Source organism: Camelus ferus, chromosome 19 (assembly GCF_009834535.1).
Source record: "Camelus ferus isolate YT-003-E chromosome 19, BCGSAC_Cfer_1.0, whole genome shotgun sequence".
NCBI classification, from domain to species: Eukaryota; Metazoa; Chordata; class Mammalia; order Artiodactyla; family Camelidae; genus Camelus; species Camelus ferus.
Window position 1 is genome coordinate 20,938,853 of NC_045714.1, and position 23,583 is coordinate 20,962,435.

Sequence of the window (23,583 nt, forward strand, 5' to 3'; positions counted from 1 at the left end):
ACAAATGAACCATCTTCCAGGGAAGATTCTCTAGGCTGAAAAATAATTCTCTACTTTCATGCACCCACTTGAGTCAAACGTCACCCTGCTCCAGGCACTGGGAAGGCCAGACAAAGAGACCCCTCCCCCCTTCTCGTTGTCCCCTCCCCCCAGCCCAGCCCGCACCTTTACCTGTGGTCTCCAGCCCCAAGCCCCAGCCCTCCTGTGAGATAATAAACCCTTGAAATAAAACTCAGAAATTAGGGACATTATTTTTTTCATTGTTTTTGCTTTTTTCTTTATTTTTGGTGTTTCCTTTCTATCTGTCCATTTGTCTAACTTCTTACTCGCAGAAGAAATCAACATCCTGGAAAAGAAAAAAGCAAGAAAAGATTGAACCGAGCATGCAGGGCCAGAAAACAGATGTAGATTCTTTTTTTTAAATCATACGTCAATCATAATCAAAGGGAAATTGAGATTTAAAATAAGCAAAGGTTGAACCCAAAAGAGTATGACTTAAGTATCACTTTAAGTCAAAAACTACTTAAAATGAAGGTTCACAAATACACTTTTAATTGATGGTTATTTGATACATTCAAGGTCAATGTTAAGATGCCATGACAAGTGGGTCACACTTCTGTAGGTTGGACAATGTCTGAAAGTTGTTTCACACAGTAGTTAGCTCCCGGAGAACTGCTTCAAAACAACCACCTTGCCAAGTAGCTCAAAGGTGATCTTTCATTTCTCTGTAGGTTGAGAAGACCCCACAGCATTAGGATGAGTATAATTTATTTTATTTTACATAAGTAGAGTCTATCTTCCACAAAAATTAGGCATGAGAAAGTTTTCCAGAATGTTTTGATTTTATTTAATGCAGGTGCTAATATTTTTCCCAGCCCAAGTCAGTAAGTGTACCCATCAGTAAGTCAGTTAATACTACTTTGGTTTCTTTCTTTGTGGCATGGAGTCCTTTCCATGATAACTTGCGTCGAAAACAAAAGGGGGTTGGTAGATAAAGTTCACTAATCTTTCAACGTTGACAGTAGGTATAAATCTTCCCCCTGCTAACTAAAACTTGGCGCTTGTCATCTGCCTCTATAAGGATTGTATCACGTTGGCACTTGCCATTTAACTCTGCTTGGATTAAATCACGAGCCACTGAAGCTGCTGACCTCCAACACTCCCTGAAAGGAGCTCAGGATGGAGATCAGGAATGGGGCGCTCTGTGTTCTGGGAAAACTGGCTGAGCAGATCTTCAGATAGTCAGATATTTTCAGGAGAAGAACTTACGGACCCAAGTCTTGCACCTCCTCATATCTAGAAAAGCACCAACGTCATTAACGGTGACCAGCAGCAAGCCTCTCTCTAAACGTGTGCTTGACTGCATGTACCCTCTTCAGTGAAATCATATATAATACTGAGTTTTCCCCCTGCCTCTTTGGAACAGTTTCTCAGAACTTTCTGGGATGCTGTCTCCTGGGCAACAGTCCTCATTTTGCCCCAAATAAAACTTAACTTTCACATTGTGTGATTTATTTCAGTCGACACCCCAAATCTCAGAGATGCCACCACTGGAAGTGGGGGGGGGGCTTTGCTTGATGCATCTTGTAAATTGCATGACGCATTTCTAACATCCTCCTACATCTACATCACCCCAAGATCTGAGTCCTTCTCTGGTCCCCAGAGATGCTTACCGTGGTGGGGACTTCCTTGGTGGCTTCCTGGTACACATGTTGCTCCTGGACCAAGTTGCGGGGGAAATAACCCACAGTTCCCATCTCGTCCTCCTGCTGATCGCCATACACCTGAGTGCCCAGAAGTGTAACAGAAAGCTGATGTGAGTCTTCCAGAAACACTCAGGCATCCTCTCTGCTGTCCATGAGAACTGGGTAACCGCCAATGCCTTGCTTTCAGGCTGGATTCTGGGGGAGCTCAGACCCAAATTTGAAGTTCACTTAACGGCAACTAAGTCAGCCCACAGAAATTGTGCATCATGTCTTCTGTGGCCTCTCTGACTAGTCTAACCATTCAACCATTCCTTTACTGTATGCAGTCCTGTGAGCTGCCTGAAATCTTTTTTGGAACCCATAAAAAAAAAGTCTGTACCTTTTTTTTTTCTAAGTGAATAGACACTGTTATTTCAAAAGACTTTCAAAGGACTGTTTCAGTTTTTAAAAATTCAAATGAACAGATACCTGAATGAATTTAATATTTCATTCTTCATGACAAGAATCTATCTGTGGGGCTGCAGTTGAGGACAGAAAATCAGTCCTTCTTCATCCTTCCCCAGGGCCCACCCCTGCATATTTTAACAAAAGAAAGCAGATTCTTTGGAATCAAAGAGGGTGCTAAAGTTTCCTTAAAAATATTGAAACGTAGACTGACTGCCAGCACACATGCCTTTTACTTGGCAAATCCACTCGAATATTTTTGAATGAGGTTCAGACTCTTAGGGATATTCAAGCCCCCATGTGTTTGACTAGTTTTTCTTGCCAAGACATCAAATCAACCTACATTTGGTTTTGTTATGAAATTTTCTTTGTTTCCTCAAAATGCAATAAAAAGCAAATACACACAAATTTTCGCACTTGCCTCCACAACCGCTGCATTGTTCTTAATGGCTAGTTTTAAACATTAAACGGCACAGAAGATAGGAAATAGGGGAAAAATTAAGAGCAACATATGTCAAGCTGTGTATATATTTTTAATTATCTTGTCTTACACTGCCAGCCCAAAATTCTCCAGCTTCATTTTCTTTTACCAGCTTTGAGTAAACATAGATCCGCTGCCCTTTTTTGACATTAATGAATCTACAGTCCGGGGCATTGTAATCTTCCTGAGCTCTGGCCAGAGAAATAGTATCTGGAAGAAAAATACATTGAAATAAATATCTAGAAGAGAAAAGTATTGGCTCCTGGATTTTATAACAGTAAAAAGGCAAAGCATATTAGAGCAGTAGGTAATCAGTGGGACTAATGCCTCCCAGCTCAGGTTCAATTCCAGGAGAGTAAGATAAGGTATTAAAGCTGCATCCATCAGAATCTTAGCCAAGTAAATTCTTCATTGTGATACACAAAAGGCACAGACCAGGAGAAATGATGCTAATCTCATACACATTAGAGAAGATTCAGCTCAAAGTACAATCAGATTCTATGCTCTTAGTGGACATTTCTTCCAATTATTTAATAGAAAGGTAATGAAAGGCATAAAAATGTCCTTACAGACACACTCGTCGTCTGCACACAGCTTCTTGGAGGCAAGTCTGTCCATAAATATCCCGTGCACGGCACACACCGCCACAAGCCCTGGGAGGAAGAGTAACCACTGTCTTGCCATCTTCCTTTTTTGCTGTGTTTGCTTTCGCCCTTTGAGTGGAAGTGGAGGCTGACTTCGCTGCTTCCTGTCTTTTATGTGAAAGCCAGACATCTGGGTGAGTCCCCGGCCAATGGGGAGGTGACTACCACTCCTCTGCTTTCATAACAGCTACTGGACCCCAGGGGCTATTTAGCATCTGATTTTCCAAAGAAAATCTTTGGACTTTTTTGTGTCTCTTTTACACATAAATGGTATCTCAAATGGTCCACCATTGCTAAAGTCACTTTAGCTGTAATTTATTGCATCAGGAAGACGTTGCTGAAAGAACTCTGAGAATTTTAAGTCATTTAAAAATATTTTTTAATTGAAGTATTGTCAGTTTACAGTGTTGTGTCAATTTCTGAGGTACAGCATAATAGTTCAGTCATATGTATACATACATATATTCATTTTCATATTCTTTTTCATTATCGATTACTACAAGGTATTGAATATAGTTCACTGTGCTATACAGAAGAAACTTATTGTTTATCTATTTTATATGTAGTAGTTAATATTTGCAAATCTTGAGCTTCCAATTTATTCCTTCCCACCCACTTCCCCCAACCCTGGTAACCGTAAGTTTGTTTACTATGTCTGTGAGTCTTTTTCTGTTTTGTAGGTAAGTTCATTAGTGTCTTCTTTTTCCTTTGTTTAGAGTCCACATATGAATGATATCATATGGTATTTTTCTTTCTCTTTCTGGCTTACTTCACTTAGAATGACAATCTCCAGGTCCATCCATGTTGCCGTAAATGGCATTATTTAGTCTTTTTTATGGCTGAGTAGTATTCCATTGTATAAATGCACGAATGCTTCTTTATCTAGTCATCTGTTGATGGACATTAAAAAATTTTTCTTTTTAGTTCAACCCTCATATTCTTTCAACTTGTGAGCAAAGATACACTAACTGTAGGAGTCTGGTGAAAATGTGAGTTCTATATCCTTAATACAAATAATTTTGATTTAAACATTTAATGAACATCTGGGTCTACATAACAGAGAAGTAAAGGATGCTCACGTTTACAAATCACTTAAGATAGGATTCTTAGGAGTCGCGTCTGTCCTGGGCAGACAAGAACTGTCACACACTAGCTCTTGTCATATCCAGACCCTACTAATGGGGAAAGGAAGTGGTGGGTGGGTTGGGAAAAAGTGGAACAGGATTTTTTCTGCCTCCTCTCTCTGAGACTTCTGAAATTCAGTCTCAAAATGCTCATGGCTCACAGAGAAGGGGGTAAATCAGGAGGCTGGTGTTCCTCCCGGGGCCCCCATGCCCACCTTGCCTGCTTCCTGGCCTCTTTCCAGTGGAAAGAGGGGCCCTGCTACAAGCCAGCAATGTTCAAGGGCTCATACTGGCTCCAGCTAGTGAGCAATACTCACTGAGCACCTGCTATGTGGCAGGCCCTGTTCTAGAAACTAGAAATACAGCAGTGAATTGTAAAAGGCCCTGGCCCCAAGGGTTTACTTTCTACTGGGACAAGGAGACAGTAAGCTGCTGCTTGTTATAGGGGCTTTGGGGCTGCTTCTCCCTCATTAGGGGCCCCCATTATTTCTAGCATAGAGGCCCTGTCAGGATACACTGCCCAACATGCCGGATGATAAGGTTTTAGAGGAGAACCCCCTCCAGCCTCCCCCAAGTTGTGATCACCTCAAAAAATGAGGGAGGACTTTTCTACGTACAAAATAGGGGCGAAACAGTTTTCCAAGGGATAAACTGGTGAAGCAAAATGCACCTATAGTATGATTTAAATAGTTCGATGGTTTTGGGGTGTGTGTGCAGGTAGTAAGGCTGTGCTGTCTGGGTGTGTGTGGTGTGGGGGCTGTGGGGGGGTTATTTTCAGAGAGGCTTTTCTCCACAGCTGGCTCTGATTTGGAACCTTGTTTAATTCATTATCTTCATTACAGGCGAGGAAGCTGAGGCCCAGCCCAGGCCAGAGACGCCTTTCTTAACCGCCCCACCTAAAGGTCACCCAGCAGGACTGTGGTCCTGGGCTGTTCCCACGCACCCTGACAACTTAGAATTGGAGTTTTAAGTCCTTTACTTCCTGTTTCACTCCAAGGGAAGGGTGAGTTAGAAATCACTTTTGCAAGCAGAATGCCAGTACATTTGTCCTTCCTGTAATCTAGGAGCCTAAGAGGGTCTCTCAGAAAATGACGGTGTTGATTAATCTTCTGAATCCTGATCAGGCCGCTGTGTCACGGACTTCCGGTCTCCAGCCAGCATAAACACAGGAGAGTTAAAAGACAATTGCCATTTAAGAGGCAATTTCAGAAATGGGGACTGCGCCAACTCAGATGGCCATACGGCAGGCAGGCCCCCCAGAGCACAACGGAACCCTGAATGAAGCCACATGTTGTCATGACAACTTAGCCAACTAAGCTGATGCTAACACAAGGCCATTATGGGCCATTTGAAGGTGGAGAATTAAGAAAAGAGATTCCCAGCCTTCTGAGCGCTTCCTGGGCCGGCCTGGGATGTCTTTGTGTTCTGCAGTGGGGCAGAGACTGGGTGGAGACCAGAGGCCTTTTTGTAAAACTTTGTTTACAAGTAGGAATTCAAACTGACAGGGAAGGGAGGGCAGAGCTCAGTGAAGAGTGCATGCTTAGCATGCACAAAGTCCTGGGTTCAGTCCCCAGTACTGCCATTGAAATAAATAAGTGGACACCTCATTGCCTCCCCTCCCCCAAAGAAAGAAAAGGCTTAACAATAACTCAGCAAGCTGTCGTGCCTGGCGGGACACTCCGGTCACCGCACACTGGGGGGTTCAGAGAAGGGCTCTGTCCTGAGCTTGCTTACCTCCTTCCTCTGGATTTTCAGACGAATTCTCGGAGCCTTTAATCCCCAAAGACCTTTTTCTTTTCTTTAGTTCCTAAATGAGCTTCTCGGTCTGGAGTTCTTAAAATGGAAGCCATGGCTCTGGCAGGGTCCAAAAATGGGCTTGGCCCAGTCTACAGGTGGGAAGCAGCCTCCTCACCCTGATGTACAAGGCCTTGTGTGATCTGGCCCCTCTGAAGTCACCTTCTGTCACTCTCCCTCACTGGCTCTGTTCCCACCACACCAGCCACTCCATCTTTTGAAACTTCGCAGTGCATCTCAGACTCAGGCCCTCCGGGTTTATTGCCTGGGATACTGTTCTTCCGGACTCTGGTCTTCAGGTCTCCAGTCAAGATGTCTCCACCGACAGACCAGTTAGAGCCACTCCCTCACTCCTCCAACATAATCGGTCCATCACGTGACCATTACGTGGTACCCTGTTCTGATGCCCTATCTGACGTGCCTTGTTTAACTTGGTGGTGGTTTGTCCCGACCCCACAATGAAAACTCCACAAAGTGGGGGCTGTCTCTGTCTTGTCCGTCACTCTCTCACTAGCACCCAGAAAAATACTCGGGCTCATCAGTGGCTACCTATTGAATGAACACGAGCCCCCTGAAATCGTATGCTTCGGTGTGTACGGGCACATATGTGTATTTTATTTTCTGGGGAAAGTCCCTAGGTTTTATCAGATTTAAAAAGAAATTCAAGGGGGGAGGGTATAGCTCAAGTGGTAGAGTGCGTGTTTAGCATGCATGAGGTCCCGGGTTCAATTCTCATTACCTCCTCTAAAAGGTAAATAAACCTAATTACCCCCCCCCAAATTTAACTTTTTTAATTAGGAAAATAAAAAGCAATTCATAGCACCCTTCAAATTAAGACTCATTGCCTCAGGTAGGTGCTTAGCATGCACAAGGCCCTGAGTTCAATCCCCAGTACCTCCATTAAAAAAAAAAAAAGACTCGTTGACTAAATGATTAGGGCAGACATGCTGGGGTCTTGCCACTGAAGTATGGCTCCCAGACCAGCAACTTTAGCATCACTTTACAGAAATAAAGCCTCTCAGACCGCACCCTAAAGCTGCTAAATCGGAATCTACTTTTTAACAAGATGCACAAGTGATTCATATGAATATCAAAGCTTGAAAAAAGTGCTGCTTGAGAGCAAACCAGATACAGAAAAGTTTTGAGCCAGGACTTCACGTTTGCCATCAGGTCTTTTCTGGATACATTTCCCGTTAAACACTCAAACAGAAAACACTTCAAAACTTAAACATGGAGACGTGGGCCCCTCACAGCAGCTCTCACTTTGACACTATCTTCTGTTCGTCAGCAGACGGCCTTTGGACACTACAGTTGGAACTAATAGTCTAATCATTATAACCTACTTCATAAAGGCAGAAATCTGCTTTGTTAGCTCTTAATGTCGACTCAACGTTGCGATCACTCGGGGAGCTTAAGAAATACCGACGACTGGGTCTCACCCCTAGAGATGGGATTTAATTGATATGGGGTAGATTAGGCCTGGGTATCTGAAAATATTTCCCAGATGATTCCAACACGCAGCCAAAGCTGAAGGTTAAATTCAGAGCTGAGAACATCTCCACTAGATGGATAGAAACTTCTACTCTCTCCATACACTCCGCCCAGCTCCCACTCCTACAGGTGAGTAAGGCAGGGATGCTCAGAAGATCCTAGTTCAATGGAATCTTCTTCAGACTGCAGCTAGTAGATACACTGGGATTGATGGAGAAAAGAGTTACAAGGAGAGGGAGAGGCCAGAATAACCTTGTGCTGTGGGTCTGCAATCAGAGATGTTGCTGTAAATTCATCATTTTTAATGTAATAGTACAGAAATACCCATAGATAAAGAGATATGATATCACTATATAAAATTAAGATCATGAAAGGTGAGGACAGGCTGAGGACCTGACAGGAGACTGAAGAGACATGACAACTACACTCAGCACAGGATTCTGGATTGGATTCCTGGGTCACCAGCAAATTGGATTAATGTTATCTCCTGATGGTGCTGGTCATCTAGAAGTCACGTGGAAGAGGGGTCTTATACCAAGGAATCCACACTCAAGCATTAAGGGGTAACAAGCAACCAGGTCAACACACTCTCAAATGGTTCTGTTGGGTCTCAGGGGGGCTTCCCTAAAATAAGCCACAATGGCATATTGATTCTTTTGAATGAAGGTTACTTAAGAAACTGCCAATGAAAGAAAGCAGGAAATACATCTCTCATGTGAAAGGAGCACCCCCGCATCTGGAGGTAGAACAGATCGGAAATTCAGTCAAGAAGCCTGTATAAACAAAACTTGTTGCTTCTTTAATTTACTACCTTAGGGCCAAACTGTTTGGCTGCGTCACTAATTGAGTTTCCCAAACCCAGGTTCCTTTGCCAGGTCACTTCACCTTTACTTTCTCTCTCTGTAAAACATATAAAAGCTGCCTGCTTTGGCCACTATAAACGTAGGTCCCATTTCTATGACACCTCTGTGCACACAAATTAAAATGTGTTTTTCTCCTGTTACTCTGCTTTGTGTCAAATTTATTATTAGTCCAGTCACAAGAACTCAAGAGAGGTAGAGGGAGAAATTTCCCCCACCACTGACAGTTCAAAAAGGTTTACGGGAGCTCTATTTTGGCCACTTTTATACAAACTGGAGATTTTATCAAAAAGCTTTCAGAAGTAATCAGTTGTCACTCCGCTCGAAATCTTCTAACAGAACCTATGTCCACAGACTTGTCTGTGAATGTTCAGGCCACTTTATTCATAATAGACCCAGACTGGAAAGAACCCAAAGGCCCACCCACTGGCAGAAAACTGCTGATGCACACAGCAGAGATGACCCTCAAAAGCTTTCTAGACAGGGCACAACGGGGTGACACAGAGCAGGCCAGTGGTGGCTGAGGGTCGGGGGCACAAGGGAGCCCTTGCTTTTGAGGGGTGACAGGATGCTGTCTTGGCCATGACACAACTGTACACAATTGCCAAAACTCATCAAATTGAACTCTAACTGGGGAATGTCATTACATGTAAGTAACTCGATTTTAAAAATCCTGTAACAGTTCTCCAGTTCAGAGTAAGCAAGCCCAGAAAAAGGGCCTCCATGACCCCCTCCCATCTCCGCCTCCCACCCTCCCACCCCAGCCACTGTGACCTGCTTCCTCCCAGACCGCCAAAGAAGCGGGGCCACATTCCTGTTCTGAGACGAGCTAAGGACGGCCGCTGACGGCGAGCAGCAGTCGGCACTGCTGTTGGCACACAAGAGCACGGCCCTTCTCCTGGCAGCTCGCTGTCAATATGCCTTACGGACGCGCAGGAATTGGACAAGCAGGTCACAGTTATCTACAGGAGTCAGCCTCTGCATGCCACAAAGTTTAAGAAATAAAAATTCTTCTTTTTCGTCCTTACATACGCACAAGTGATGTGAGAACAGTCTACCTAAGTCTAAAAGCAATCTTTCCATAACATCCCATATATATTCCATAAACACACAGAAAAGTTCTAAGTGATAAGGAAAAGTTTTGTTCAAGGAAATATTAAAGCAAGAACACAAAAAGTGGCCAACAGTGTCACTTTAAAATGTGCCAGCCATACAAAACACTGTCCACTTCCAAAGACACCCATGGTTTTACTAGCAGGGACTGACTCTTAGGTAGAAATCACGTCACAGAAAATGAGCTTTGGCGACACCGGAGCACTGGTGTCTAGGAAGCACAAAGCAGCAGCAAGATCAGAACTGACAACCTCTGCCAAGTCGGCCTCCTGGTCTTCAAAAAGATGAGCCTGACAAAACCCTTCTGCTGGGGTCTTTCATAAAGCGGCTGGTACTGACTGAGCAGGGAGTCCTCAGGCACGCTCCGCCCCAGGAGGGCGAGAGCCTAAAATGTGAAGTTTGAAGACAGTATCTTCGTTCCTTTTGTTTTCCCAGAATACAGTGAATACAGTGACTCTGAAATGACCTTTATTCAATTGAAAACTGAATGGAAAGACCTGTGAAATGCCTCCTACCAGCAGGACACTGTGCTCACTGATCTGAAGAAGACAACGCCAGAGCCCGCCCAGGCCTCGTTTCCTTCCAACACCCAGGATGAGCATTTTTATCATTAATAAGTCATTCACAAGAGAAAAAAAAAGCTTAACTCTAGGTTGGCACTTCACATGCACAGAAAACATTACAAGAACTCTTACCAAGTGCTTGATCTAACTCTCCTTTAATCAAAGCGGCTCAATGTTTCTCTACTATTAGTCGCTCCCAAATAACAGCAGAAAAGCATCCTAAGACACGTTCTAGACCAGCATGAACATCTGATGATAGGTCAGTGGGCCAATAAATGAAGTGTTACGTATAGAATACAAATAAAAGTTTATTGTACAAAATTAAGGCCTTCATAGTTCATAGTTCACTAAGGCTAAACAAAGACTAGGTAATATTTTAAAATCCTTTACAAAAATTTCACATATACTTCCCCCTGCTCCACACACAACTATTAAAATGGCCTGACCAACTGTTACCAAAATGAAAACTATAAATAACGCCCAGTCCTTGGAAGGCAACTGTCCCAGCTGTTATTTCTTGGCGTACGTGATCTTCATGGCGTGGGACGGCGTGATCTTGAACCCTTGTAACGCATCCCTGGCAGCCCCAGCCTGGCCGTCATTTTCAAATTCAACAAAAGCAATGTCATGCCTCCCAGGTACTAGACGTACTTCCTTGAAACCAGGGAACCTGTAAAGGAGAAAAAGGATTCTTACACGTGTAAACAATTTCCATATATGCAAGCACATAAATGACCTCACATGCATACATGTCTATTCTGTGGTTACATTTGTAAGCAACTTCCTGATACTGGTCCAGGAAAAGCATCACATCCTACCAAGAATCCTGAGGAGGACGAAAGAGTCTAAAATACAGTTAGTATTATGAAAAGAATGACAGGAATCATGTAAACTAATTCCATTTCTGTCATCCCACCAAAGCTTTGCTTCTTATTTTAATTCAAACATCAGACGTAATTTAGCTCTTTATTTGCTAAATCTCCAGACTGGTTTCAAGTCATGATTAATCCTGCAGCAAATCGATGAAGCTGTAAGGAATTACTGCCGTGTGACACACAGATGGAGTCAACCCAGGAAGTGCTAACTGTCCTGTCAGGAGGCTCTCAGAACAGACTTGTTTATGAAGAAAACTTACTGATTAAACAGCATGGATAACATCATCTCATTAGTCTCTTCTGGTAAGTTATTAAGGAATAAAATATAGTTTGGAGGGTAATCAGGAACCTATCAAAAAGAAAAGGCAAAGTTAGCTCTTCTAAGTATAAAAAGATACAGTAAGCCATTTGGCTCTTACATTAAAATCTAAACTTGAGAGAACTACATTCCACAGTTTAAAGCTTATGAAATCTCATTCCATCAAACACTAAAACTCAAAAATAATGACACCAGAGAAATAAACAAAAACCTAACAATAACTAAACAAGGTAGACACTCAAGTCACTAAATACAAATGTGGAAGCCTACAAACCTTATTAACAGTTTTTAAGTGTTAAATTAACAGCTTATGCAACAGTATTGAGTTTTAAGCATCTGGAGGTCAGCTGGAGTTGGAGGGCTGTAACCTGAATTACATAAATAATCCTAACAAGACCAGCCTCAGCTGGTCAACCCTCGGATTCAATTCTTCCGCACTATCGTTTGCTACCTCCCAGTGTGCAAGAAAATTTGGAACTAGGAAGATTTCCACTTAGAACCACTACGCGGTGATTTTTTAATGCTTTCTGCAAGTAAATGAGATGCACACGCAATAGAGTTACACACAAGTAAGGAGAAACAGGCACTGTCATTAGATATTAAACTAATCTGACACTGCACCCTGAGGTTGTGGGGAACTGCAGGTGAAGGGTCCTTATATAAAAGCCTCTCTGCCTTCAGGCTAATTTCACGGAAGAAAAAACATGAAATGTAAAGAACAACCCAGGGCTTAGAGCATTAAGTGCTGGCATCTGTGAACGGGACTGTAACTGCTGAAAGACTTCGAAGAAGTAGATAATGTAAGAAAATGCAAATAACTGGAAATCAGAAAAGTTCCCCAGCGGTGCGAGGAACTCCGTGGCTGTAAGGATCGTGCCAGACTCCAGCACCCAAGAAACCATTAGTACAAAACTGAGGCCTTCATTTGGAGGCTTTTATTGGGAACATTTGGTTTCTAAAAACAACTGTATCAGAAGCCTTAACTATATTTGTGCTGAGGAAATAAGAGCAAAGGTAGCTGCACAACAACTTTATTAGAAAGATGCTTAAGTGCTTCAGCCAACTGGAATGGATCCCAAGCCACAAGGTCTGTAACGCTCTGGGCCACGTACCTGTGGTGGAAACAGAATCTGTCATTTTGATTCTGTCACTGATCCATTCTGGCAGCAAAGAATAAAGTCCGGTTTTGTTTTCACCTTCTTAAAGAAAATTAAAATGTTTTAAGGAGTGAGTTTCCACATTAAAGTGCTACATAATTTTAAAGTACTGTGGCTCACAGATGGAATCATTTTCAGTTTTTGGAGACATACAGGTTATTGTATATTATTGTTGTGCAATTTTATTTTAAGGTAAGTATCACTTGGCAAAACAACATTACCTGAGGATTTGGTGTTGCATTTCCTTGGGTATTAGCTGAATTTGGTGTTCCCTAGACCAAAAAAAATTGAGAAATAGTTAAAATTTCCAACCCTCTATTAAAAATAAATAAATAAAAAGCAGGTGTTTATAATTCCTGAGTAAAAATAACATTAACGGATTTTTTATACCATTTGACTTTACTTTAAGAATTTACATCTTAAAACTATGATTCAAGCATTTATGTATTTAATTTACCAAATATTTTTGAAAGGTCTCACCCTAGCTTAAAGACTATATCATAACATTCAACCTCTGAGCTTTAAAACTATGGAGAAATACATACAAGAAAAACCAAGGACCAGTCTTTCTTTTTTTTAAACAATGAGAAAAAAGTCAAGCATTATACATAGTAAAACTGATTTCTAATCACTTTCCATCCAAAAGTAACTACTTTTTGGATGACAATTTCACCCTTATCTGGTATTTTAAATAAGGCTTTAAGAAAGCAGCTTTGAGTGGGATACTCATGATTAAACACAGTATCTACAGTATCATTTGTACACAGAATTTGACAAATAAGCCAAAAGATATAAACATATTCTGGAGAATGATGGAATAAAATGTCAGGCAAATTCAAATAAAACTGTTTAACATAAATCTCCATAAGTAAAGGCTTATGTTAATTTGTTGCTTAAACAAAAGTATTTTAACTTGAGCAACCATTCCAGCTTCTTAAAAATCCACCTTTTAAAGACACACACAGGCACATGCATGCCTCAAAGATCACCCCTCAAGTAGAAAACAGACATCTTTAACAAATTTTTTAAATACGAACCAAAAATACCAAAAAAAAAAAAAAAAAAAATACGAACTTCTGCCCATCTTACCTGACCAGGCTTTTTGTTGGCGGTTGCTGCAGTCTGTTCCACAGTTTTGGCTTTTTTCTTTTCTTTTTTCTTTTCTTTGTCAGCAAAAGTGCCACGCATTTTAGAGATTATATCAGAATCCGTTTTTGCATACTGGATTCGCTGTTTTATTTGAAAACAGGTTACTTTTCATTATGCTGCTGGCTTTTTACACTTGTCATTAATATTTCAAATTTCATTAAGCCAACACAAGCTAATTTTAAACACATCCTTTAAGGAAATCTGTCAAATCTACTGAGCACCAAATGAAAATAAACCGTGGCCCATGACTCACAACTGAGACAAGGTTAGATCCAGCTGTGTTTGTTAGAAGGAAAACCAAAGATTGTCATATGGGAAAAAGAAGTATCTGGAGTATCTGCACCACTGCTTCTCTAATGTGAAAGAACAGAGAAAACCACACTGGAAAGCTGTCTATCTCTTAGTAGGGACACTCGGTTGAGGGTCAAGATGTATGTGGAATCTGTTACTTCCAAAGTTGAAGTAACAAAGATTGAAAATGACTTTCCTTTGAATCTGGTCTATTATTTTTAAATGAAATGACTAAGAGTGGCATCAACTTAAATTTAAAAAGCTTTGAATGGAAACAAAAGGACGGTATCACAGCTAGTGTAACCAGGCCACTTGCCTGAATGACAGGCCACGGCCAGCAGACACAGCACACACTGGGAGAAAGCGCTGAACACCACCGGTCTAGGACACCGTTTCATAAACTTGAACATGCCTTCCAACTACCTGGACAGCTTGTAAGAGAGCAGGTTCTGATGCAGAGGGTCTGGTGAGGCTGACTCTGCACTTTTGACAAACACAAAGGGGGTGGTGGGGCCCACACTTTGAGCCCCGGCCTAAAGCACTATCACACAGCTAAATTTGACACCAGTTATCTGTCCCAAAACTTTTGCTGTGAGTTACACTGTCACCCAGGGCGCACCTACTTGCAAAACGCGCCTTCCAATTCAAGGGAACGCTTCTTCGCTGGAGCTGAAAGGGCTGAAACTACCCTCTCTGATTACATCAAAACACCACAGTCCTACCTATCACTCCCTAAAATTGTCTTGGATGGCACGAATTTGATTTCAGTCTGAAGGGAACAAGTGACATTTTAAAGTAATGTGGGTTTGGAAGCAAGGGATTTGTTAAAACCACAGCAGTTCTTTCCTTTTACTTCAGCTACAGATGAATATACAGGGGTAAGGAGGCGAGCAGGCCTCCCACGACACCCCAGGCCCGAGGCTTTCTGGGGCCGCTTGGCTGCTGCACTACGGCAGCTCCAAGTGGACTTACCCCTGCAAGCAGCCCTGCTGGCCTTGCACGTCCTCATCTAACCAAGAGAAACAGGTTTAGACTAACTCTGACTTGGCCCCAAGGATTCCCTCCCAACCCCCCTCGGTCTTCAACCTTCTTACTGACCCGAATAGCTCCTGGGTGACCCTGTATTTGCCCCTATGACCTGTGAACATCTCTGATCTCAGCCCTCCTCTTAGCTGGCCCGCCCAGAGCAGCAGTTCTCAACCAGAGGAGAGTGTGCCCACCGGGAGGCAGCGGGCACTGCTGCCTGAGGCACAGACTGTGCCGCTACTGGCACGTGGTGGGAGGGACAGAGGCCAGAGATGCTGGTAAACACACTATACAACAAACAAGACAGCCCCAACAACAAAAAAAAACTATTCAGTTCAAAATGTCAAGTGACGGTGTTGAAAAACCCGGGTTTATACTGGATAAGGGAAAAAAATCCACCCACAGCTTGGAGAAGGCACAAGATTTACACTTATACCAAAGGTTTCATGACAGAAGCCATTAGGAAGAAGGTTCTGACTTTACTGAGGTATTTTTGGAATTAAATAACCAAATGTCCTTGAATCAGAGAATAATTTTGTTCTGAGTTCCAAGTCAGAGAAAATTTTGTCCATTTCTGATCCAGTATGTTGGAGTTACAACAGAAGAGCAACTGAAACCACCTAAGTAAATACGAACAGGGCAGCTCACGGAACATTCTTTCCCCTCTTCCAGGATGCTGGAGATCGGGCTGTAACTACGACTTTCCTGAAGGCAGAGAACAGACCTCCTAAAATACCTTCAAAACGAGATCAGTCTAATAGGCTTTTCCCATTGATTTTAAATAATTAGTTGGCAAGGTGAAGCCAGTGCCAAACAGAGCAAAAAGATCCAGCTCTCCTGAATCTGAGTAAAAGGCACACGCAAACCTGTCATCTCAACTTAGCAAAACAGCCCCAAAGCCTCTATGGGAAGAAACTGCTCCTCTACACTAATGTCATTCTAGATTTAAACTAAAACCCAGTCTTATGCCACTGCCAACTGAGATCTCAATTATGCTGTTTTTTCATACTACTAATACTCAGATAAACCGGTTTCAGGAAATCCCAATTTACTGAAAATCAGGGTATGCAGGTACCATCCCACAGTTTTCCAGAATAGGACTTCCCACATACATGGTGTCCAGTTGTGTGGGAAATGACGGGAAAAGGAGAGCTGGATTGAAGAGAAGAAAACTTGCTCCAGTATAACTGACAAAAAGTGCTCAGTCCTGAATTAAGCAGCCTGGTTCAGAAGTCCTCAACTTCCTGACCGCTGCCAACACGGCCTGTTTTTGTACATTAGGTCTTCCTGGAACACAGCCACACCCAGCCACCTGCATACCATCCGTGGCTGCTTTTCCTGCCACGATGGCAAAGTTAAGTCACTGCAAAAGAGATTAGCTGGCTCGTAAAGCCTAAAATATTTGCTATCTGGCCTTTTACAGATAGGGAGCTGAATCCTAGTTTAGGGAGGGGAAAAAAAACACAATACTGGGTGTCAGGAGACTAGCTTTTAAGTCCACAAATCATATCAAGACAAACTTTCTGTGCCTGATTCTTCACTTGTAAAATAAAGGAATCAAATAAAGTGGTCTGCACTACAGATCAGGGGCCAGATCCAGTCCATGGCCTTTTTCTGTAAGGCCTATGAGTTAAGAACTTTTCTTCCTTTCCCTTGTTTTTTTAAACAATTTCAAAGGACTGTTTAAAAACACACACACAAAGAATATGCAACAAAAGCCATATGTGGCACAAAGCCTAAAATATTTGTTACCTGGTCCTTTACAGAGTTTTTAGTCACTGGTGAATTAGACCAAAGAATATGCAACGTGCTTATATTTTATACGTGGTGAAACTGAACATGTGCACAGAGCCAGCCAACGGCAGAACCAGAATGACAACGTGGGTCTTGGAAACTGTGGGCCTTGGCTCTTTCCCCAACACCCCTTCCATCACATTCCAGTTCCAGAAGGAAAGCACTTTGCTCTGCACTCCGTGTATACACACGCAGAACCCCTGCTACGTACACTGTCTCCATCCCGCTCCGATCCTCTCCATCTCCAACTCACACCAGCATCTCCTGAGTTCCCTACTCCCCTTCAGTCCCTCCCACAGTCCAATAACCATCCAGCAGCTAAATGCGAAATCCTACATGTCACTCTTGAGTTTAAAACTTTCCATGCGTAACTATTTCATTTTCATTGTTATTCATTAATAAAGCTATGACTTTAAATCTATGAATTATCCTTAGATCACTGCTTTCTCTGGACTGCAGTGCTTCTGATATGCAGTATTTCACTAAGCATTTTCTAAAACCTCAGACTGGATTTCCTCTTTGACCCATGACTTTTGTGTTGTTTTACCATTTTACAAACAGATGTTTCTTTTTAATCTCTGAACAATGATCAATTTCTAGTTCTTCTGAGACAAAAGTACTGTCTATACTGACATTGTTTTTAAAATATTCTACATCTCAATGTACTTTGTTTTTGCCTATTTGAACCATCATAAACTAAGAAGTGAATTATAAACTCTACTACTGTTTTTGTATAAAAATAAGCATGTAAATAAAATAAACGCATACTTGCTCTAACACACAAGTAAAAGCAGAAAAGCAACTGCCATATTTTCAAGGGCATATTTATAAATCTAGCATATCAGTAACAGTGATTAAAGTGACTTACCATTGGTTTGCCATAAAATGGAAACCCCTGTAACTGTCTCAAGGCATTTGTGGAAGAGCCCAGTTCCTTAAATATAACAAAGGCTTGCCCCCTCATCTTCATGGTCTTTAAAGCCACAATATCTACTACATGGCCAAACTGAGAAAACAGAGCATACAGGGATCTCTTCAATTCTGCACAAAGTTAGAGGGGAAACAAGTTATTTGTGAATGAAACGATGACAAAAAGCTTCATAAAACGACACTGCCCTGATCGTGCCCATTCATTTATTTATACAAAGTTACATATTTTAATAAAAACATCATACTATTCCCATTGGCTGTCTAATTTTAAAGGTTTTGAAATCATTTCATCGATGAGTGAAGAGAGAGTCACATTTTCAGCCCCTATTTTTATCTTTAAAAAGACTTAAAATCCTTACAAAAAGGGATAGATCATTTGAAGCACTGAGAAAAATACTGAGATGAGAACTTTTGAAGCAGTAGAATTTTTAAGATGGTAGTAATTAAACACATTTTAGTCATTTTCTTACAAGCACTTACCTTCTTTTTTAATTTTGTCATTCATATTGTTGATATAAATTGTATGATTTGGTCTGATATCCATGTTTTAGGTTATACTGTTCAAACAGCCTAAAGAGATGGTAAATATTGTTATCAACAGGGAGGATTAATTCACATGGAGTGTGGCACTGTGGACACGACTCAAGGTTATTAACTGTTCAATTCTTTCAATTCCAAATGTCAGAAAATATCAGTTTGGCAGCAGCCTAAAACCTCTCAGAACTTGCCAGCCTTCCTTTTTAAACAAAACGAGAATTGTTCTCAGGCTGAAAACTTGGTTGGGCACTATTATCTAGTCAGACTTTAATAACATAATTTATTCAATACATTTATTTTTATATTTATCTTTCACTTATGACAAGTGATACTGTTTTTTCCATCTGCCTAATGAGATAACTTTTCTTTTTCAATGAAATTTAAAAACTGAGTAGAAGTGAACAATGAAAAATAAACTAGCAAATGTACACCCAATAAAAATCATTAAGCTAGAACATTAATGAAGTTTGCCAAGAACTATTTCATGGGTACACTTAAGAAGCATTTTCATATTTATTACTTAATTTATATACACCATCACCAACAGCCCTGCCTCCAGTCACGTGTAACACACCTGAAAGACTGGAGCGGTACTGCATGATAGTTAAGAGCTTAGATTCTAGTGCCAGCCTGATGGAAATACAGATCCTGTCTATGCTTCTGACTAGCTGCTTGACCGAGGGCAAGCTGCTTAACCTCCCAGGTCCACATCTGTAAAACGGGGGTGGTAACAGAACTTATCCAGTGGAGCTCAGAAGACTAAAAGAGACAAAGTTCTGCTATCAGCAGTAAGCATTTCACGCAGCTGTCGCTAATGTCAGGTTAATACAAGTCCTAGCCCACTGGCACACAGCTGATGAGCAGGAGGCCAGAGAATTCAGCCCTTATTTCCTCTGTTGTAGTTTTCTTTCACACTCACCACCCTTTCATTTTTCACAGTTTCAATTGCAAGTTTTCACCTTGCTTTATTTCCTTAGTGCTCCACATATTCCTTCATTTCATGAATATTTACACTCACTGTATGTGAATAGCACTGGATGACAGACAAGGAAAGAGACTACAAAACAGGGCCTGTTACTTGTGAGGGTAACACATGAAAGGTGATGCTTCTCAGGGACTTGTGACCCCCTAAACTGAAACCTGGGGGACTAGGGTCGCGGAAACAACGATGAAAGGAAAGTAACAGAGATCAAACCGAAAGCAGAGAAGAGGTTCTTGCATTATTTCATGCGAGGTTTGATGGTGGCCTGGCCTAGCGCAGGGACACCGGGAATCTCCCCCCATATCTAAAAGGGAGCCTCCGGCAGGCAGCTGAAGCTCAGGGAGAGCTGTAAACGCCTCGCACAACGAGACCATAACTTTCCGCCTTCCTAGACCCAGGCACACATGCCCATGGGCCGGCCAGAAGCCCCAGGGAGCGGCCACGCAATTCCCGGCCGCGTCCCGTCCCTCTAGAGACAAGGTTCCTAAGCCCAGAGGCCTCGCAGGACCCGCGCGTCAGTTTCCATCCCTCCTCACCCCCTCACTCCCTCGCCCACCCTCCGCCAACACCGGGCCGCACGTGTCCCGGACCCAGCACCGCGCCTCGTCCACCCCCGGCTCCCACCGCGGAGCGCCGGCCCGAGCGCAACCAGCAGCCCGGGTAGCGGAAAAACCGAGGCAGAACGCGAGCCAGCTCACCTGAAGCGTCCGCGGCGTCTCCTAACAGCCACGAGCCGGAAACAGGAAGTGGAGCAGGCACCGGAAGTAACGGTAGAGAGCGCCTCAATCGAGTGCCGACAAGTCGAGAAGCCGAGCCCAGAGTGGATCGATTCCCCCGTTTTCCAGGCGGCGGTGTGGAATCTCCCTGCGCACGCGCATCTGACGGGCGGGGAGAAAAGGTGAGAAGGGGAAATGGGAAAAGGGAAGGAGGCTTTTGGGAACAGTGTGCAATTAAACTGAAATCCTGGGGCCACGGAGTGAGGGCATGGGGAAAGGCAGTGATTCATTTCCCCCACCGTGAGTTTATGCTGGTATACTCAATGCAACAGGTGCCTTCCATCTTTCCAAAATCCCATAAAGATCTTCCTGGGCTTATGATGGGGTTAAATCCTGACAAACCCAGCTGTAAACTGAAAACAGTGTAACACCCAAATGCAAATGCATTTAGTGCACCTAATCTACTGAACATCACAGCTTAACCAAGCCTACCTTAAATGAGGTCAGAACGCTCACATTACCCTACAGTTGGGCAAAATCATCTATGCAAAGCTTATTTTATGTTGAACATCTCATGTAATTTATTGAATACTGAACTGAAAGTGAACAACACGATGGTAATTTGGGTACCTAATGTAGTTCACCCTCATGATGATGTGTCGGTCCAGGAGCCGTGGCTTTCTGCCCAGCATCAAGACACAGCTAGTGTCTACTGCATATCGCTAGCCAAGGAAAAGACCATCATTCAAAATTTGAAGTCTGGTTTTTATTGAACACATATCACTTTTCCACCATCATACAGTAAAAAAAAAATTATAAGTCAGGGCCCTCTGCATAGTTTTATAGGTACAGCCCCTAATGCTGACTAAGGGGGCAGATGCCTTGATTTCATCCTTCTCTGGGCTCTGGCTGACCCTGGTTTAATATCACCTTCAGAGCAGCCAATACCTGCCTATCAAGTCTCCTCCAGTTCTTGGGACTCTGAGGGGACTCTTTTCCAACACTTTACTGAAGAGCTTGAATCCAGAAAGTACATGCATTCATTCATCCACTCATCAAATGTGTGGAAAGCATCATCTGGAATATGAAATGGTTGTTGAAAGCCAAGAAAAATCTAATTATGTATCTTCCCCTTAACTAATGTTTCTGAGCCTCACTGTCCTCATCTTTAAGGATCATAACAGTACCTCCTTCTGGAGTTATTGTAAGGATTAAGTGAGCAAAATGTAAAGTGATCAACACATTGTCAGACACAAAATAAATGGTTCATAAATGTTTTTCTAAATGCTGACTATGACTTGGACATATGGATAAAGAGGCCAAATAGATTTGTTTTATAAATTGGGGATTTTTATTTTAAAAGATCTCCTGAAGTTGTAACTACTTAAAAATAATGTAAGCTTCTTGAGGGTAGGGATTTTTCTCTGCTTTGTTCACTCAGTACCTTCAGTAACTAGAAAAGTAGCTGATAATAAGTGTGTATTGAATGAACGAATGATGCTTCTTGGAAAATTAGCAACACTGTAAAAATGTGATGTCTTATGGAGATGCGCATAAATGTAGGAAATAATATGAAGCAGTCATAGAAAAGAGTTATTTTCTTATAGAGATATAAAAATTAGAAGGAAGGTAAATAGTCCTGCCTCAGCTAAGTAATTATGAAAGGATAGAAAGAGACTATCCTTAAAACATTAAACGAGAGTATAAACGAAATAAAAGCATTGCTGAATAACAAGAGACAAGCTGCCCTGTGCATTAATTTGGGCATCTGAGCAATTAATTCCATTCGATGACAATGAGGATGGCTAAACTGTATTATGTATGTGGTTCTGGCTAAGAGCTCATCATAACTATTAAAAAAGAGTAAGGTAAAACTTTGCAAAGACACTCTGCTTGGGCAGCAAATACCACGGGAAACACAGAGCCCTGAAGCAAATACCACAGGAAACACAGAAGCCCCGAAACACAGAATTGTTTTGTTAACAATTAAACAATGGCTACTATATATTACAAGAAGAAAATCATCTAATATCAATTCAGGGGCAATGATCTGCATGCTCTTTCCATTTTCCTGTCCTTGGGCAGTTGCTCTGGGCTTTCCAATAACTTGTTAATTGTCCTCAGTGGTTTCCTGAGTGATTTGGAGAAACAGTCATTGAAAGTAGGACTGGGAAAGGAAAGAAGGGGAGAAAGGGGTTTTCCCTGTCTTGTGAGAAGCCTTGCATGGCCTGGTTACCTAACTATATTAAGAGCATTTTAACACCCAAACTTTGGTTAGATGTACCATAAAAACAACCATCACCTCCTTATAGTCAAATTCCCCTCTTGAGGATCAGATCGGTAATCAGATGCCAAAAACTCACATATTTTAAAAATAATAGAAAAGCAAATGGGTTTACTCTGAGTTCTGCTCAGTCCAGATTCTCAAATCTCAGTTAAGCAAGATGATTTACTTTCCTATAAAACCGGTTGTTTACCAAACTACACCCAGAGGCAGCGCTGCAGCTCTAGCCGAGCTTAATGCATCTACTGAAGATGAAACTCGCTTATTTCAGAGGCAGCAGAAAAATTACTGCCAACAGCTGGGAATAAAACCATGTCAAGACAGTTAAATTATAAGGATAACTGAGGCGTTTCTTAGTGACTCTGAATACACAAATATTTTCCTACCTTATCTGAACGTGTTTTATGTTTCTCATTGATGTTTTCAGTATCTTGCTGCAGTCGTTTTGAGATGGAGCCATGTTTAAAGGAAAATGCATCATAAAACTGTGGATAAATTTTGCCTTATTTATGTTAGATAGAACTGTAAAATGTATGGCAATTTGTTTGTATCTTTTTTCTCTCCCCAGGTGGTGATTACATTAAGAAATTTATGTAGAGTGAAATTATTTTCACAAGCATTAAACAAATTGAGGCACTATTGTTGAGCATCAAATCAGGTTTAGCTTTTCCTAGCTTGTTGAAATGATGTCTGCTGAATCTTCCCAAAAAAGCTCTCCGATCCCCACAATTTAGGAAGGAAAGCATTTTGTTGTATCATTTTCTTTTATTCACTTCAGTCCTTCTATTTTATGCTTTTGAGAAATATTCTTGTTTTAAGGGAAGGGGAAAAAATGATGACTCTCACCTCTGATATGTACTACTTTGTTAATGTTAATAATAGAATGTCTTTCACATATATGAGAATGATACCCTCTCCCCAAATTATGTGGAATCTGAGATAGGCTATGATAATGTCTGCATTCTACATAGTTTGGAAGTGGTAGTTTGCCTTTGAAGACTTAATAACTAATTCAAAGAATTGTAGTGGAAAACCTGAACTTCTTAATGTTCAACATTATGCATAGGTTGTGCTCCACATGGTACAATCTGACCTCCCCTTGAAGTCCACTAAAGTGACATCATATGACTCCCATTCTCTTCAAGACTGGAAAAATAAGATGCCAGTCCCATGAGGCCCACCTAACAGGCAAATTATCATGCAGATAAAATTCTTAAGTACAGCAGGTTTTGCTTCTGTGATTCAATGCTGTGAATCTTTTTTAAGGCTTAAGCCCTATGACAATTAAAAAATTCAAATTTTA

The 23,583-nt window shown here is 41.8% G+C and overlaps 2 protein-coding genes across 2 annotated transcripts; both read right to left on the bottom strand.

The window, feature by feature from the left end:
- Window positions 1-260: 260 nt before the first annotated feature.
- Window positions 261-3,351, bottom strand: OTOR (otoraplin). The gene is made up of 4 exons (XM_006180296.2): window positions 3,201-3,351; window positions 2,702-2,841; window positions 1,674-1,784; window positions 261-346 (listed from the first exon to the last, which is right to left on the bottom strand). Exons 1-4 carry the CDS (start codon window positions 3,313-3,315, stop codon window positions 323-325), a joined length of 390 nt encoding a protein of 129 aa, XP_006180358.1. The 5' UTR covers window positions 3,316-3,351; the 3' UTR covers window positions 261-322.
- A 7,157-nt stretch (window positions 3,352-10,508) lies between these two features.
- On the bottom strand, window positions 10,509-20,048 carry SNRPB2 (small nuclear ribonucleoprotein polypeptide B2). The gene is made up of 7 exons (XM_006180294.3): window positions 19,979-20,048; window positions 18,242-18,331; window positions 17,700-17,872; window positions 13,661-13,801; window positions 12,793-12,843; window positions 11,356-11,444; window positions 10,509-10,890 (listed from the first exon to the last, which is right to left on the bottom strand). Exons 2-7 carry the CDS (start codon window positions 18,303-18,305, stop codon window positions 10,731-10,733), a joined length of 678 nt encoding a protein of 225 aa, XP_006180356.1. The 5' UTR covers window positions 18,306-18,331; window positions 19,979-20,048; the 3' UTR covers window positions 10,509-10,730.
- Window positions 20,049-23,583: the final 3,535 nt, after the last annotated feature.